The sequence below is a fragment of the Furipterus horrens genome, unplaced genomic scaffold (genome assembly GCF_987537825.1).
Source record: "Furipterus horrens unplaced genomic scaffold, mFurHor1.1.pri manual_scaffold_1, whole genome shotgun sequence".
Lineage (NCBI taxonomy): Eukaryota > Metazoa > Chordata > Mammalia > Chiroptera > Furipteridae > Furipterus > Furipterus horrens.
This window is the reverse complement of record NW_028327171.1, coordinates 66,647,417-66,666,082: the sequence shown is the minus strand read 5'-3', so window position 1 is coordinate 66,666,082 and position 18,666 is coordinate 66,647,417. Positions and strand designations below refer to the sequence as shown.

The following is an 18,666-nucleotide window of genomic DNA, read 5'->3' as shown; positions in this document are numbered from 1 at the left end:
TCTTTCTCTGCCGGAGAAAATTATCAGCCTTCAAGTCTAAGTGCTTCTCTATTGATTTTTGGGCTGCGTATTTACTTCAAATATTACTTGATCATTCTTGTATTTTCAAAAAATAAAACGAATTATATCCCAACATTAAAATATTGCAAGCTTATGAATAAACGTCTGAGTGTGCGGGAGCATTCTGTAACATCGGATCTTTGAAATCTACACCACTCTTCCTCCCGACAGCCTGGACTACACAGGTTCCACCATGTTTGGCAGGACTTCGCACTTTCCACTTCCCACAGTTCACACAGGCGCATCCTCAGTGCTTTAGATTGGCTGACTGGCACTTGTTAACCATTTGAGTTTGAAACCTGTGAATTACAGAAACACTTCCATCCAGCTGAAATCACTCATGAATCATTCTGCAGGTTTTTAATATCTTGGTGAAGCATGCATTTATTTCTTTTTGGACTTGTATAAATGCATGTCTGCTTCACTGTATACGTTACTTGAAGACAGAAACATGAAAGATTCAGGTCTGCATTCCCATATTTCCTCACTAGTATTTTGCAGAAAGTGAGAACTCACTGAATAGTTAAACAAATTGTTTATAGTTTATACTGCCAAAACACAAACTTTTGCAACAATTAGAAACGTTATCATTCCAAAAACAACCTACATTACATTGAAACATGTGTTGTTGTTACATTGTTAAAGGGAAAATGTTAGTATACATGACTATTCTTCTTAGTAAATACCATTATACTAGAAACATGTGTGAACTCGGCCTTTAGAACTGCAGAGCAGTGCAGATAAAAGAACCTTGGCTTTAGAATTTAGAAGACCTGTATTCTATACCCAGATCTCAAATTAATCATCTTGAAAACCTTCATTCCTTGACCTTTAAAATTGAAATATGATTATCTATGTCAAACCTTTAGTGTGCTAGGGAAATAAAAAAAGTACAAAAATCCCTAACACTATTTCTGATATATAGTAAATGTTTAAAAGGCCTATCACAGTGAAAATAAATAAACGCTGAAAAACAACTTTGTCTTGGCCTTGATGTTCATCTGTGAACTATGTCATGTCATGAAAATGAGGTGGAAATAGAAAAACCGTGAAAATCCACAAATGAACCCTTAGGTTAAATTAGACAGAGAAATTTTAGATGTTAATGTAGCCTGCTAGAAATTGAAAAATAATTTGTCTCCTCCCTTGTTAGGTACTTATTCCTTGATATAAAAATAGAATTGTGTGTTATTCCAATATAAACACAACAAGTGAAAGGCAGCTATTCCTTCGCTGACTAAAAAATAAAAAACTCTGGGAATAGAATATTTTTGACATAGAATGGGTCAGTCAAGGGAGTGCATTCTACTTTTTTGGTGAGGAGATACTCAGTACAGAACCCACTTATGGCAGGGCTTAGAGTTTGGTCACGTGGGCAAGGCAGCCACTTTCAGAGGCTTTGGGCTAAGAGAATCCTAAACGAGTTATACTTAGGCTGGGAAGTCTTACAACTTACTTTCTATTCTCTCATTTACTTCAATGATGTATATTGACCACTGACTATATGTCAAGTTTTGTGCTCAACCCATGTATGAGGCATATAGTCATTCACTTGACCCTTACTACATGCCTAAGGGGGTAGGAATGGTTATTTTTCTGCATGTTATTTAAAGAATGGAAGAGAGTTTACCTTCTTATATTTGGTATTGACAGAATACATACTTATACGATATTTAGTGACTCTACTATTCCTAAAATTTTAAAATTATATTCAAACAGTACTGTTATTCCATTCCTAAAGAGTAAAGGCCAGTATCCATGATTATTCTTCTAATATCTTTATATAATCATACATGTGAAATCTGTCAATGAGACTTATAATACACTCAGAATAGTCTTGGGTCTCCTGAAGTAATTTCTCCTAGAAGTATAGAAATCCTCTAGTGGATTCCTCCAAACTTTCTTGGATTACAGCACTACTTTCCTAATTAATCATCCCAATTTTTCACTGTAACTCCATTCTCCACCCAGAAATAGGCTGCATGACTTAAGGCAATTCTTGGATCCTACCATTTTCCTCTTAAAAATCTCTGAATGGCTTCTGATCACACTGCAGAAATTTTAAAGTCTTCATGTGGCTCAGAAGGCACTCTATTATCCGTCTCTCTGAGTGATTTACCCCTCTGCTATCTTGCACTTTATATTCGTCATTAGAAAATTTATTCATTTTCCAAATAGATCAATATTTTTCTTATCACGCTTTTGAATAATTCCTAACTCTTCTTCAGATAATCAATTTAAGTAACACTCCATGCATAAAACTGTCCTATTTCCACTAGGCAGCTTTTTTATGTGAGGTATTGACAAGACAGCTCAGGTCCATTTACTGTCTGAACAATCTGCTGCCAATGGAAAACTCATATATATGGGCCAAACAAAACACAGGGACCAGAGACTTTTCTGGTCACATCTTTCTCTAAACCCATCATTCTCCTCTTGACTGGATGGAAAGATGGAGGGCGGGGGTTGCAATTATTTATAGTAGGTCCAATTCTGTCTTCTCATAAAGATCTATGAAGAGGACCCTGGCTCCAAATTTTGGACACTATGGCATGTCACCTACTTAGCACCTTCTTGCCTTTTAGTTGAGGTACCAGTTAACAACTGTAGAACTACAGAAAAGTTCTTTCTCAATGTGTTAAATATAAGTGTATACTCATTATATGATGTATTATATGAGGATAAAGACTATCTCTTTTTATATTGATATTTTTTTCTGTCTGTCAGGTACATAGGACATGCTCAATAAATATATGTTGAATGAGTCAGAGAAGTGAAATGACTGGACCAACATTATAAGCTCTATTTAGCAGCACAATTCCTGATTTTAGTAATATTGTATTAACAGTCTTAAAAACAAAATGTATTATGAATATTTATTTTCTTGGCTAGTAATGACTTCCTTAAAAGCTTAGTTTTACTCAAGATAATATAGGACAGTAGTTTTATAATATATATTCAATAAAAGTGCGGTGCTGTTAGGACATGTGCTTCCCTAATTTTAATTATGAAAAATACTTTTTAGTAAAACTTTGTTTAAAAATCTAGGAAAGCCAAGAAAACAAATAACAAATAAAAAATTTTGAAAAACATAACTTACCTCCACGTCCAAAATTCCCAATCTCATTTGGGCCACTATTGCTATTGTTTACTGGCAAGCTCGTGGCTGGCCATGAATCAGCAAGCCATGGATAATTGGGATCCCCAGCATTCAGAAGACCTGGACGGCTAAAATAGAAATTAAAAGGAAATCAACCCATGGAGCTCAGTGAGAGACTTGGACACCTGTCTCATGCACTGAAGTGAATTTAAGAATTTAGGATTTTAATTCACTTCACATTAAAATGTGTATGCTCTCTAGAATTAAAGAACTTTAGCAGTTCGGTAGGCTATCTATAGATTAACCTTGTCAGTGGAAGCAGAAGAGTGATGCCTGGGATTTTGCTGGCATCCAAATGAATTCAGTCATCTACCCTGAATCTGGTAGGAATTGGTATCATAGCAGGATTTTGAAACAAGTTTTGATGATAAATTGGTACCTCAAGGGAGCAATTGCTCAGAGTGACTGCTCAGTATCAGCCATTTCCAGGACTTTGGGCTATTGCATTCTTGATTCCTACAACCCCCATATTTATCTGACCCCTGGATGCTGTAACCTCTATTATGAGCCCTCTTACTTGATTTAAAGCAAAGAACTTGAGGGAAATTAATGAACAGTATTTATACTATTCCATCAATAGCACATTTCCAGGTTCTCTAAATTGCAAAATATTAGGGGTACATTACAATTTTTTCTAAGGTAATAAATGATCCACTGGGATCTCTTCCAGCATGTGCATAGAGTCTATGAAAACTTTCTTCACGTCATAGTTAATAAAGAATTCACATCTTTAATATTAAAAATGAGGATTCTAATTCCTTTATAGATTATTAAATTATTTACAAAGAAATAGCAACATCTAGAATCATTGTACTTTTTTTTTTTTTTTGGATAGACAGTTTCTGGTACAATCCCTAAGAGAAACATAAGTTTCTATGGAAACTGCAATAAGAAAATCCAACTGCTTTCTTTCTTTCTTGCTACATCCACTAGTTCTCATTAGACCTAATCTCTTTTTGCTAAAATATTGATTAAACTGGGAGATTGGAAGTTATTACCAGAGCCTAATTACAATCTCCATATTGGCAAAGGGAAAATAGAGAAGGATATATGGGTATGTTATCAGCTTTTATCAATTTCAATTGAGTATTCAAAGTTGTGGAATCCAGTCCTATCAATCTACAGCCTATTCATCATCCATGAATCATTTACTTTGTGATCGATTATGTGTAATAGTTCACTCACAGCAATTTAGTGAGAGCCAATAAGGAGTCTTAAACAACAGCAACTTCATTTGCTAATGTCTAATTAATGCAATAAACATCGGCTAACAAATGAACATGTTCCTTGTGATATTTACTACTAATTTCTTCAGGGGCATGTGGGAGATATGAAACATCTGGACTTGATTCCTCTAAAGTGCACAAGAGATAGATCATTAAACATGTGGTAAGCCATTTAATTCCTCCTAGAATTCTCAGACTTATAAGTGACCATTTATTACAATAAAGCCTCTTACTACAGAGTTTCCTGGTCCTGATTACAAATAATAATAATAATAATAATAATAATAAACCTTCTTATCATACCTTCCATTGCTCATTAGTCCTCCATCTCCTCTTTGAAATGTAACTGTAAAAAAAAGGAGAAAGACATACACACACAAGTAGTCAATATTAATTATGATTAATAAAAACTACATATGGGCCCTTAGTTTAGAGCTGAGGCCTCTCGGAATTTTAACAAAATATAATTAACATCATTGTACAGGGAGTAAAAGAGAATGATTTTGTCCACAGCAAAGGCATCATTTGCTCCAAATTTAATAAGATATTTTAAAATTCTTTAAGTTAAATATGTGGTTAAGTCAAAGAGACAATTTGTATTTGGATGTCAAACATTACAATTGATGTACATAGTGGTACTGGAAAATTGACAAGTAATAATAGGGAATTATGAAATCATGACTTTTAATCTTAATATGTAGGTGTCCTAATTAGAAGGAATATGCAAAATGCAAATAATATAAATTGAAACAAGATAGTTCAAACAGGTAATATCATCCTTCCAATGGTACAAGTGAAATAGGTACTGACTGATGACATATTCCTCTGCATCTCAGAACCTTTTCAGGGCACTGATAAGCACTGTGAGTTGAACAGCTATAATTGCAATAGCCATGGACTGTTTGAATAGAAAATGATGTGTTTGGTTCTTTGTTGCATCCTCCAACCCTCTCAACAATAAAATTCTCAAATACTTGATATTGAGTATATTCCAATTGTATGTAATGATTACAAAACTCAAGTTCTTTACAAAACTGTAGAATGTATTAGCAACCCCAACCAGCATCCAGTAGAGCCACAGCTGGGGAAGCCACTCCCTCCAGTCACTGGATTCTATTTCATAAAATTAATAGCATGAAAGTGGGCTTTAATGATTAGCCAAATAATATAAATATCAGTTCAGATCCACCATCACTTGTCTAACATCTTTGCAGCCAAATATATTTGAAACTCAAAATATATCAGATGCGAGAAATGTATTATGGTGCACTGTACAGAGAGGGTCTAGGCAGCCAGTTACAGTCAACATTATTTAATATTTTTGCAGAGAAATGTGAATATTCATGATTAGTGGGATAAAGTCTACAAATAATTTCATTTCCTTTGGATCAAATGACTTAACTGGAAAATTATGCAAAAACAATGCAAAACTGCAATTATGACCAAAATTAGTATGGATCAGCTAAACCAATGAATAGGAATAAAAGGGAAAAATACAATTTCAGATATGAGAACCTAACATATCCTATTTTTTAAGATATTGACTTTTTACTATTTTTTTAACCTTGTGAGTAAAGATAAAAATAAAAATGTATGAATTGATTCATATTTTAAGTAAACTGAGGACCTGTTATTTAAAATATACATATAGTAAATAGTTTTAATTTGAATAATCTCTTCCATAATTCATCTTTTCCTCAAGTTTCCTTTACCAAAACGATCACTTTATTACTTTAGTAAATTTCCAAAAACATTTCCCCAGGCCTATTGCTAAGGTTATCTAATGACATCTCTCTCATGACATCATAAGGTGACAGGATCATATTTCCAAGGGTCTATCAGAACCTTCATGAGACACTACTTCATAAGACAGTTTCAGAAACATCCTCTGGTACTCTTATTATGCAGCCTTATTTATTTTTGAGGTAACATCTCGAATGCATTATAAAACAATCTTTGTCACAACTTTTGCATCTGTCCAGGATGGGCTATAGATATAGCTCCTTGGAAAAAATCAAGGAATACTGATCACTATTCTTTCTTATGGCTCACTTTAGTGGTGGGAATTAGGAAGCAGCAGCATGTCCATCTCACAATGGGTTCCTTTAATAAATACATTTAATATAAAAGAAAGAATTAATCTGAAATAATTAATGAAAAAATAAGCATGGGAGGCATTAAATAAAGGCCTGATTAGGGAAATCAAACACAACAAAATGTGAAAATGGTACAGCTAATTAGTTTTCCATCTGATGTGACTCCCTAGTTCTATGACTTTTAATGGAGGATCCAGTGATTTACTCTGCTAAAAGAGTTAAGATCGTCGGCAGCCGTCCATCTCGAGAGACGATGGTGTAGCTTCTCAAGAGTCTATCTGCACCGCCGAGAATGGCTATGCAGTCCAACTCGGGAGTGACACGGTATATGTCTCCTCCCGTGTTGAATCGACATCTTGCGATGACGCTGGAGTGTCCTCTCCAGTGAAGCTGAAGCTACAGAGCCTGGGCAGGGTGATATGGAGGATCTGCTGTTGCCCATGCAGCAGACCCCCCCTCTCTTCGCAGCTGAAGGATCCAAGGGAAAGACGGAGTCAATACAGCTTGGCTTCAGGTGCGCCGCAGGAGTTGCCGGTGTTGACTACAACGTCAAACCGCCTTAGGGACTCCGGCTCCGGATTTTCTGTCGGGGTTTACTCCCTTAGCCCTTCCCCTGAAGAGGTATGCCGCAAGGCAGCGGAGGTTTTTTGGAATCAGAGTTTTCCTTCTCTGACATACATACATACATACATACATACATACATACATACAATTGTAAAAAAAAACATAGTGCTATCTTCAAAAAAAAGAAAAAAAGAAAAGAGGCAGCAGCTTTTATGGCGGAGGTGCCACACACATCCTAGGCTCAGTTGGAAGTTGCTCTGTCCAGCAGAGGCTTCGTGACCATGGCGGAAGAAACTTTTTACCCGGGACACTTTGTTATGTCTAGGAGAAAGAAGGTGACTGCCTCTCTAGTGCAGACCAGCCCCTAAACCTTCATCCCTTGTGCCTTTTATTGAGGAGGATGCATACAAGAGATACAAGGCTAAAACTCATAAATCATCAATAGCCATTAGGCATTTGACAGGAACAAATTACGCATACCAGTACAGGGGCCACAGTGACCAGTCTGTGTCAGGGTCCATAAAAGAGTTAAGATAATGTTGTGAATACCATTGTGAATATGCAAATAAGAAGGCACTGATGGCCTACACCTTAAAATGTGCTGTTAGGATATATGTAGGGAGAGGCTAAGTATTTCCCCCTAATTTAGATACTCTTTTTTCCCCACCCAAAGTGTTACTGCCAGAGCAATCAATACATTAGAGAAAAGACAATTGAAGAGGCACAGAAATTGAGCTACACTTGACTTGTACATACTAACTAATGGTAAATTCTTCATAACATACAACTCTGCATATCAACTATACAAAGGTAAAAATATACAGAATATTGTGTTAAATACATGACTAACTCAAAATGACCTATAGACATAAGAATCTTCTATTTTGTATATTTCTACCAGAGTAAAAAAGATCCTTATCTTAATAAAATTTCTTAAGTGTCCTTTTAAAGAAAAGATTCCTTTTTTTACCCCATGCTTCAAAACTTTTAGGTTTGTTTGATTTTGAATAACAAATGAAAAGAAATAAATTCTCATAGACCATGAGACTAAAAACAGATTAGAAATAAGAATGAACAATTAGAACTCCTAAAATAGAAGTCATATTTAGTGTTTTGATCAGCATTTTTTTTTTTTTGTGCAAAGAAAGAGAAACATAAAAATAATTGCCTCAGCAAATCAAAAGCTGTTTTGAGGTAGCTGTCATGTCAAAGGCATGCTGAACCATCTTGAAGTTAAAAGCAAAGCAGGAGAGGAGAGTAAGGGTGATTGGACAATCTTGTTGTGGTCATGATTTTGGTACTTGCCACTAATTGTGCACTTAAGAGATAATTTGAGATCAGTGTGAATCTTCATCAGTAGTTTCTGCTAGCCTCTAAAACTGAGAACTTTCAGAAACCATCTATAGAAGTTTTTCACTAAAACTCACTAAATAACTCTAAGATTTCTAAAAACTTCTACAAACACAAACTTAACCTTTTTTTAGAAATGCATTAAATATTTTGAATTTATTGCAATATTTATAAAGGATATATGGTAAAAGATTTTGCAAGTTTACATCACACACAAAGTACCTGTACTATTACCTGATGGGATTAATCCTAATCTCATGCCTGCTAGGAGAGTGAGGGGGAAGGAAAACATAACTATGTAGTAAATTGACATTTCGAGGTAAGGATGCTTTCAGAATGCCTATCTCTATTAGGCCACATTTTCCTACTCCAAATGGAAACTTTAATGTTGCCAGCCAAGCTTCATTCCCTTTCCTGATAAGCTATGTCTCAAATATAAATGTATATTAATCCTCTTTTAATAAGCATTAACTCAGCCCAGATAATCAGACTATAAAAATTCCATCAAATCTTTCAGCTGTCCTTGGATAGTTTTGTCAAGTAATTTATATTTCAGCAACAGCTTTAAAAGCTGTGCTTGAATTATTTAATGTTTCATAATTTGCTCATTCATCACATGGTTTATATTTATTGAATTTTATAAAATCTGTTATCTTCCGAAGTAACAGTCATAAAATAAAATTACCCTTTTAAAAATAAACATATATTTGCTTTAATTAAAAAGTTGATGCTTTGAAATTGTGAATACAAAAGTGAACAATACAATTTGAAAAGAGCCATGTAGCCACATGGATTATAATATGGATAAATAAAATATATAAATATGCATGTTTTATATATGTTATACATAACTATATAGAATCTTCATGAAAGCTACAATACATGACCATTATTATAATTTTTGTTCATTTTTCTATTTACAAACATTGTTATACATATGATCAAATATTTATTTTAGATTCAAAAATTACCTAATATATTCTGTATTTTTTGCCAAAAATATCTTCACAATTTTATTTCACCCTACAACTTAGGTGGTAAATTATTCTAGCAGGCAGGAATGTTACATGCAGTGACAAGGAGGCTGTTAGTGTTCAATTAAGATTAAAGTAAATAGCACTGCATGTTGCTCTAGAAAAATATAAAATAATTTCATATAGACTAGGAGATCTGAGGATATCTTTTAAATCTACCCGCTCTTCTTTGTGTCATGTGCAAACCTGCGGTGCATGTCTGATTCTAAAGATTTTAAATGATGCATAAAAGGGAGAAAATGAATAGAATGTTAGTGCATCATGTTTTCCTGGGGAAATATCTAATTTCCTATGTAAAGAAGCAAAACGTGGCATTCCAGCCAAGAAGGAGTCATAGACAGACACACTGTGTCTCCCTCCACGACTAAGAAGGAATACAACTACCTCAAAACTAGAAACAACTAGAAGTTCCAGAAAATCAAACTGCATGGAAGTCCAGCAAACAAAGATATAAAGAAGAAATACTCATCCAGACAGGTAGGAGGGGCAGAACCAGGGCAGAGAGGACATGGTGTGGTGGTGGCAGCAGCAGCAGTGGCAGCAGCGGCAGCAGCAGCGGCAGGCTGGCGGAAAGCGCAGTCAGACGTTTTAAAAATTCAGGAGGGACACCTGGGGACCATTCCCAGCTCCTCACCGGACATCGAAGCTCACGGTCCCAGCACCGGAGAAAAATCAAGCCTCACTGCTTCTGACTGTGCAGACCAGTGGGGGTTGAGTGGAGGGAGAAAATGCTGGTCTCAGCAGAGTCCTCTTGTTTAAAGGGCCCCCACAGTCCTAGAACGCCCACAGACCCACTCTAGGAATGATGGCCAGAGCAGCAGCTAAAAAGAGCACCACTCCAGTGCAGAAGTGGGGGAGGTACCTGGAAAAGGGGCAAGTGCTGGGCAGACTGCATTGTTCCCTCTCGGGCCCCTCACCCACATACAGTGCCACAATGTGGTGAAATAAGTTGCCCTGTACTGACAAATCCCTAAGGGTCCGCCCCTTACAACATAACAGGAATGACAGTTCTACCTGGGATGTGGAGGCAAGCAAACACAGGAGCCTGTCAGAATGAGGAGAAAGAGAAGTGTGGCCCAGAAGGGAAAATGGATCAAGGTTCCAGTGGGAAAACTAAGCGACGAGGAGATAGCCAACCTAACATATGAGGAGATAGACAACCTAACAGATGCAGAATTCAAAACACTGGTGATAAAGATGCTCACAGGCTGGACAGATATGCTTGAGTATGGCAAACGCATAAGTGAAGAAGTGAAGGCTATGCTAAGTGAAACAAAAGAAAATCCACAAAAAAACCAATGGTGAAGGGAAGGAAACCGGGGTTCAAATCCATGATTTCGACCACAAGGAAGAAAAAAACAGTCAACAAGTGCAGAATGAGGAAACAAGAATTGAAAAAAATGAGGAAAACTTCTCAAATTTTGTGAAGGAGATGGACATACAGGTCCGGGAAGCACACAGGGTCCCAGGTGAGCTAGACCCAGAGAGGATCACACCAGAATGCCTCATGATTGAGATGCCAAAGGTGAAAGATAAAGACAGTCCTGGGAGCATCAAGAGAGAGGCAGAGAGTTGCCTACAGGGGGGTGCCTATAGGACTATCAGCTGATCTCTCAGAGGACACTTTGAAGGCAGGAAGGGACTGGCAAGCAGTATTCAATGTGATGAAAAGCAACCTACAACCAAGACTACTCTATCCAGCAAAGCTATCATTTGGAATGGAAGGGCAGATGAAGTGCTTCCCAGACAAAGTAAAGCTAAAGGAGTTCATCATCACCAAGCCATTATTATATGAAATGTCAAAGGGACTTAATTAAAAGAAGATCAAAACTATGAACACTAAAATGACAAAAAACTCACAACTATCAACAACTGAATCTAAAAAATAAAAACAAAATCCAACTAAGCAAACCAGAATAGAAACAGAATCATAGGTATGGGGATCATTTGGAGGGTTATCAGCTGGGAGTGGGGAAGAGGAGAAATGGGGAAATGGTGCAGGGACGAAGAAGCATAATCGATGGTACAAAATAGGGGGATATTAAGAATAATATAGGAAAGGGTGAAGTCAAAGAACTTATATGCATGACCCATGGACATGAACTAAGTGGGGTAGGATTGCTGGAGGGAAGTAGGGTACTGGGCAGAGGGGAGCAGAGGGGAAAAACATTGGAACTACTGTAAAAACATAATCAATAAAATATACTTTTAAAACAATGAAGCAAAACATGTTTGGCCAAATTCTCCTCGCAGGATATTTAAATGTATAAGTTTGCATTTGATTCTTTATATCTGTTTTTACAATCTAAAATGTAATCCACTCAAGTTCTATGATAACTATGTTCAGTCTCTGACATATAAGAAAAATATCAATACTGAGTGCCAAGCTTTTCCCCACTTCCTTCCAAGCATTCAAATATATTTTTCACATGATAATGAGTCAAAGACTAGCCACAATAAAAGTCAATGAGTAAGTTTTTGCCTACATAGGATGAGTGGGAGACTTTTGAAAGGGTTAGAATTTCCAAACTGAAGGCTATTTTTGTATCTCCCTACTAGTTAAAATCTTCTCTGTTCTACCTGTAGTGATTAAGGAGAGACTTGGAATGGACTAGGAAAAGGGCAGTGCTGAAATGAAATTTTATCTGCTTTACAATTCCACTTAGGATAAGTCTAGCTTTATTAAAGTACACGTTTCTTAATATATGTAATGCATCAGATATGTAAGTACTGTATAATCCAACACTTGAGGTTTGAAATAAATGAAGTATTTTATATTATAAATTAAGTAATTATCCCAAAGTAGATTTTTTTTGTTGTTTAGTTGGAAAAAAAATTGTTATGGTGAATCAACAATCAAGTTTGGAGACTGTATAACCATTACAATGTAGTGGAAAGTAGAAATGTTAGGTTTTTCACCTTGCAAGTAAAATCACATTTTCTTACTTGTGACATTTATAATTCCCCGAGACATTTTTATGAAAATCAAAATATAAACAGAACCAGTACAAACATAAGTTATTCAATATAATTTTTATGGCATGCTTCAGAGAAAAGTAACCCTGTGTGAAATCTCCATGGTTTGAAAATTGATCGTTAGTTCATGCATAAAATATCAGATATTTAAACCAATGAAAAACATATATTCCATTAATCACTCCTGTTTAAAATCCCCATATTCTCCACATTGTATAAGGACAAGAACAGGAAAATTTGAACAGGTGGAGGGTAGAATATTTCTGGAGGGAAATGTGTAGAAAATATCACCAAGTCAGATATGATATGCTAGGCACCCCTGGTTTCAATTTTTATTTTATTCTCACCTACAAGAAAGGAACAGCAGTTGCTGGAGGCAAATTACTAGTTGAAGGTGAATCTAGTCTGAGAGTCAGCTATCTATCAATTAAGTATAAAGGTTTTGAAAGGCTGCTCTCTGGCTTGGCCTTATTCCAAAATATTTGAAGGGCATACACCTTCCGAGTTAGCAGTTCTTCTACAAGCAGATGGATATTAATCACTATGAGAGATGATAATAGAAAATGTACTATTCTTGTCAAGCTCAAAGACCAACAGCAATTTTCTAATTAAATACGTAGGTTTTGCAAAAAAAAAAAAACAAAAAAAACAAAAAAAACCCCAAAAAACGGTTGTGATAAAAAGGGGAAAACGTCTGACATCATTTTACTGAAAGTACAAACCTACTAATTATGAAAGCTATGTCATTTATAAGGTGTGAGTGACTGAAAAAGTATGGAGAGTGAAGATGCATTATTGCATATGTGGATATCTTAGAACTCTGCACTGAAGTGACTAGTATAGTCAATATTTTATTTCTTTTTTCCTCAGGTCAGGCAAAAGGATAAACACAAAATAATCCTTGAATTAAATTTGTTCTTCTTTATGTTGCATAAGATTTATATGAAGGTGTCACAGAGATAAAATGTAACACGGTGAGTGATTAAACACATCGGTTTTAGTACCATCACAAAATGAAGGTGCAGGACTGCGCTGCAAATCAAGAAGGTACATTAAAGTATCATCAAGGTTCAAGACTCTGACACTCAACAGTTACTGCCCCACATCCCTTTCTGGGAAGAATCCCTCACTGGTGTGGCGATATAGCGCTTGGATGACAAAGCATAAGGAAAAGCACATCACAACCAATAAAAATGAGAATGACAGAAAGACACCAGGTCACAAGGCACGGAAACCCCTTCCAATAGATATACTATATACTTTCTCTAGTCCTGAGAATTTATTCTACCTGGTAATTAATAAACTTTTTTTTCATAAGATATGGACATGAGCCACAATGTTATGATTATATATTCATATTTAAGTGCTGTCAAATAATAAAGCAGATAACCAAGTGGGTGCTATCTTTTTCCATTTTGCACTATTTACACATTCTCAACAGATGCCAAGCTTATGAACTATAGCAGCTTATAAACTTAATAAGCAATGAATCCTTTGTTAAAGTCAATTAAGATATTTATACAACTTACCAACATTATAGAAGATTGAATAAATATCTTAAAATTATAAAGTATTTATAGGAGGATGTTAAATTAAAATTGATCAGTTATAAACTCTAGATATTGTAACATATTATGAGGCAATGTTTTTATTGCTATTAGGTAAAACACTTAAAATGAATTGCAATTAAAATTGTTACTGAACAAGCTTCAGTGTTTAGTTCTTTTTTTCAATCAGTGTCTTGACCATTCCCCCTCTCTTGCTCACTCTCTCTATCTCTCAGCCTTGGAAATATTTGAAAGGCCATAATTTTTGACATCCTTGAAATTCTGTTTTGGATTCTAAAGCAAAACATCTTTTGAAAACAAGTAGAACATCTAAGGCCTTCTTTTTTTTTTTTTCTTCCTTCTAAAATGCTGATCGGTCACAATGAAATAGATAACTGTTTAAGTGACTAGTAAATCCGTAATTCATGCATCATCAATCTCCCTAATTCTGCTGAGAATTTTTGCTTTTTTTTATCTTCCATCTGCAACATTTCCTGTTGTAATCTGCATCTTAAAATACTTAATGCTATACTTCAAATTTTTCCTGCACATTTTAGTAATGCTCTTGCCAAATACATGTCTCAAACAATGGCTTCATAGCATGTTAAAGTATGTGTGTGTGTGATTCTGTTTAGAAGAACTAGTGGATAAAAATGGTTTAGCATTTATCAGCGTGCACTCTTGTTATGCTTCATTGGAGATTCAAGCAAAAAGATTATCTTTCGGTCATAATGTGATGTGGTGAAGAGCAATGCATTAAAGCATGTCATTTATAATTGCATTTTACAGAACAGATGTTTAAAACAGGTAAAAAAGATTCATTCATTCACTCTCCTGTTATTCCATTCCATTCCTTTTCTTTCATTTCAAAGCATTCCTAAAGATAAGAAGTTTTCTTAGCTGGAAATAGTCTCTTACCAGCGTAATTACTGAGTCCCTTTCTCTTCTTTCTTCGCCAATACAACCAGATGCTAAAACCCATCAAAATTACCCAGCAGGCACCACCAATACCAGCTATAAAGGCTGGTTGCTTCACAACATCAGTGATTTGCTCAGTTATGCTGTTATTGTTTTCCGTAATGACAACTTCATTACGTCCGCCTATGGAAGAAATGATAGTTTTAGTAAACGTTAATACATACAGAAATACACATGGTTCTCGAAAAGGCACAGAAAATTAGAAAATTTCTTTGAAAGCAAGCAACATTGGTTGTATCTTGAACCTGTCACAATTATTGATAAGTACATTTTATAAATTACAGAAAAAAGAATCAAATTATGAGTTCGGAAAGTGATTAAGAACATTGCTCCTGCATGTTTCGGTTTACTCTTATGAATAGATTCAGAACTGCTTCTGGATATACCGCCTTATAAATGAGGCTAAAACAATTGCTGAGGGTTGAAATAACAACTTTTCTTTGGTTAGGAAAAACGTGTTTTAGTATATTCTTATTAAAATTAACAACAACAAAAAAGCAAAGCAATATTCAGCACAGGGTATTTGCAAATTGTCTTTCCCTTACAGCACTGTCCAAAGTCAAATGTTTATGATTCAAAAATATGTAACTTAATACGATCCTTAATATGGAACTTATTTTGATAAAACCCTTTAATTTTGGGGAATGTATTAAAACTACTGTATAAAACAATGACAATTATGTAAACATCTGTAAATAAAGATTAGTATCTAAAATTAAAATGCCATAAAGAGATAAAACTTGTATAATACCTTAAAGTATTTAAAATTAATTTGAAAATTAACTTGAAAGTCAAATTCAAAAGACAACTTTAAATTTAATTCTAAGATCTACATAATTAAAATATACATTTAAACTTAGACTAAAATTATTCTAAAAGTAGTGATGTTTTTGATAATTTAGACCTGATGGAATCATAACATCACTGAATTTAGAACTCATGGAGTCATATCACTGAAAAGCAAAGTTATTTCAAATGTCGATATTATACCTCATTAGTGACTAATCAAAGACTATTTAAAAATAAATTATAATCCGAATTTCAGCAGATCTTATCAAAGGAATGTATAATTTTTATTGTTTTAGTTTTCATGGCACTGAAATAGATTAGAATGAGTGTGGACTCTAAAGTTCTGTGTTTGAATACCATCTCTCCAACTTATTAGCTAAGTAAAAGCAGTACGCTTATACAGGGTACTTCATCTTTTTGAGTACCAGTTTTTGTTAGCTGGCAAAAGTGCTATCTATTTCAGAGGGTTATTTGAGATGATTCATATAGAGGTTACTAGGAACACAGTAGTTTGTGACTCAAAATTATGGCCCATTTAAGGTTAAGGGTTCTTTTAAGGGCCACTCAGGTAACTTCAGGTATGTAAATTATAAATTCTCTAGATGTGAGAGTCCTGCAAACCACAAGACTTAGTTTACTGCAGTTTCTCTTTTCTTCCAGAGCAGAAAATTAGCCTACATTTCCCAGAACCCCTTATATTTGAGATCAATGAAGTGACTGAATATTGGCCAATGGAGCAGGGGCACAAGTGATGCATACTACCTTCAGACTTGACCCATACACTGCTTGACAATACTTGGAGGACACTGACCCCTTCAGAGATGATAAAGCCATTGATTGGAAAGACTGAAGATTCCAGAGTAACTGTATAGAGTATACACCCCATCTTCTATTCTGCTAACCCATTTTAGACTGGGCTATAAAAAAAGAAAGAATCTTGTCTTTTGTTAAGCCAGTCAGAATACAGACTTGTTTGTTACAGCTGCTAGCAGTCTTACACATATTTTACTTCATTTCTGAAGTGCTTTTGACTTTAATTTCAGATTTAAAATCCTGATTCACTTTTGTAGTAAACCTGGTTCATTTTTTTCAATCTATCTGCCCTTGATTATTTTACATATAAGCATAGTCAAATGTGTTTAAAATGAGCTCATATTTTCAATATGAGGAATTTCTGATTATTTTCTAAGCTACTACTAGTTACTAAACAGAAAATAAACACCTTATAAAACAAAGAGAAAATAAAATTTCTCCTTCAATTGTGTAAAAGGTCCATAAAATACCATATTTAATATAGTTCAATATTTATGTTACACTAGGTGTATTACTATTTCTGATGCTATTTTTTGAAACAATGTTGTCAGTTGGACTAATTAGAGCATAGATAAGATTGTTGTGTGTGACCTGTAATGCTCCATTGTTCTTGCAGACACAAAAATATAATGAAATATAATGTCTTCCTCCCATTGGACAGTAATGAAGAACAAAACTAATTTGTTTCGCTAAAAATTAATTAGATACATCAAATTCAAGTGTACCTATTATAGTGAAAGTTTGTAGCTATTCCACATATTATTACCAATTATGTAAGGTAAGTGTGAAATGCCCACATGATTAAAAAATAATAGCTATATTATTAAGCAAATTACTAAAAATAATTTTATACTTGCATATTTTTATTTTTGTTCTCTTTTTATTATTGTTCTATTAGTTATCCCGGTTTCCCCCACCCCGCCTACTGCTCTCTGTTCCTCTTCTCCCCTCATTTCCTGCTTCCACCATCAATCCCCACCCTGTTGTCTATGTCCATGGGTCCTTTAGTTCAAATTATTAAAAATTTTTAAGTCAATATAAATTTTACATATGGCATACTGTTTGATGTTTATATATGGAAGTGCATTTGCTAGTATTCGTGTGTCTGCAAGGGCAACAGTATAAAACTATGGACACTTTGATGGAAAAATTGTCTTACCAGTGGAAGCTACAGACAAAAGAGCAATTTAATTTTAAGCCTGTGTAAAGCTGTTTATTATGTCTACACAATATTTTAATTAATAGTATCTTAATGGAACTTTCTGGAATGAAAACTAAGCTGAGAAAGAATAGATGAAACAGGACATGCTCTGGCATAAGACAAATCTAAATTTATCAGCTATAAATTACATCAAATGCCAATACATGATTTAATTAAAGCAAAGGGAAAATGAGGTAGAGCTTGAGTCACTTCAAGTGCTGTTTCCAGTACTGAATAGACAATAGGGAAAACATAAATTGAATCAGAAAAGATTAGACACCATTATTTAACTTTTAAACCAAGGAATAACAGTTGTGTAGATAACGCAATCAGACAAGACATTAAGGTGGATATGCAGGGCTAATAAAGGAAACAATTAAGGCCTTCTTCAGTACAACAAAAATAATCAAAAAGAAATAAATCTCTGGGGGACAAATACCCTTTCCCAGGTTGAATTTTGCTTGCTGTGTATATGTGTCCATTTCCAGTGATACAATATTCTATTTTTTAGTATTACAACTTGCGTATTGTATTCTAACTACCTGAATAGGAGATAGGAATACCATTTAGTAGATTATTTTTATTTCCTGGGAAGATTTGAAAGCCATTGCAAGATTCACTAAACTATAAATTAAAAGTTACGTATTATTCATTTGAAGACAATCTTTTTTAAAATAATGCAGAAGTTAAGCAAAGCTTTCCATTTGATTTAAAATAATCTAAATTAACTTTATTATTTTAAGTTACTATACAATTGTTCATTTCTTAACTGTCACGACATGAACTTGGTAAAATGGTGGTCTTGCAATTATTAACTTGCCTCTTGGTATAATAAATCCCCAAAATATTTTGAGGAAAATAAGCAGTCTCTA

The 18,666-nt window shown here is 34.7% G+C and overlaps 1 protein-coding gene across 1 annotated transcript in view; it reads right to left on the bottom strand.

Annotated features, from left to right (window-relative positions):
* Positions 1-18,666, bottom strand: part of ROBO2 (roundabout guidance receptor 2) — a 604,209-nt gene that overhangs the window by 58,660 nt on the left and 526,883 nt on the right. Inside the window, exons 18-20 of the mRNA XM_090275911.1 lie at positions 14,932-15,114; positions 4,750-4,792; positions 3,161-3,288 (exon numbers count right to left, since the gene is read on the bottom strand). Coding sequence (XP_090132037.1) covers positions 3,161-3,288; positions 4,750-4,792; positions 14,932-15,114 — 354 coding nt within the window. The remainder of the gene's footprint in view (positions 1-3,160; positions 3,289-4,749; positions 4,793-14,931; positions 15,115-18,666) is intronic.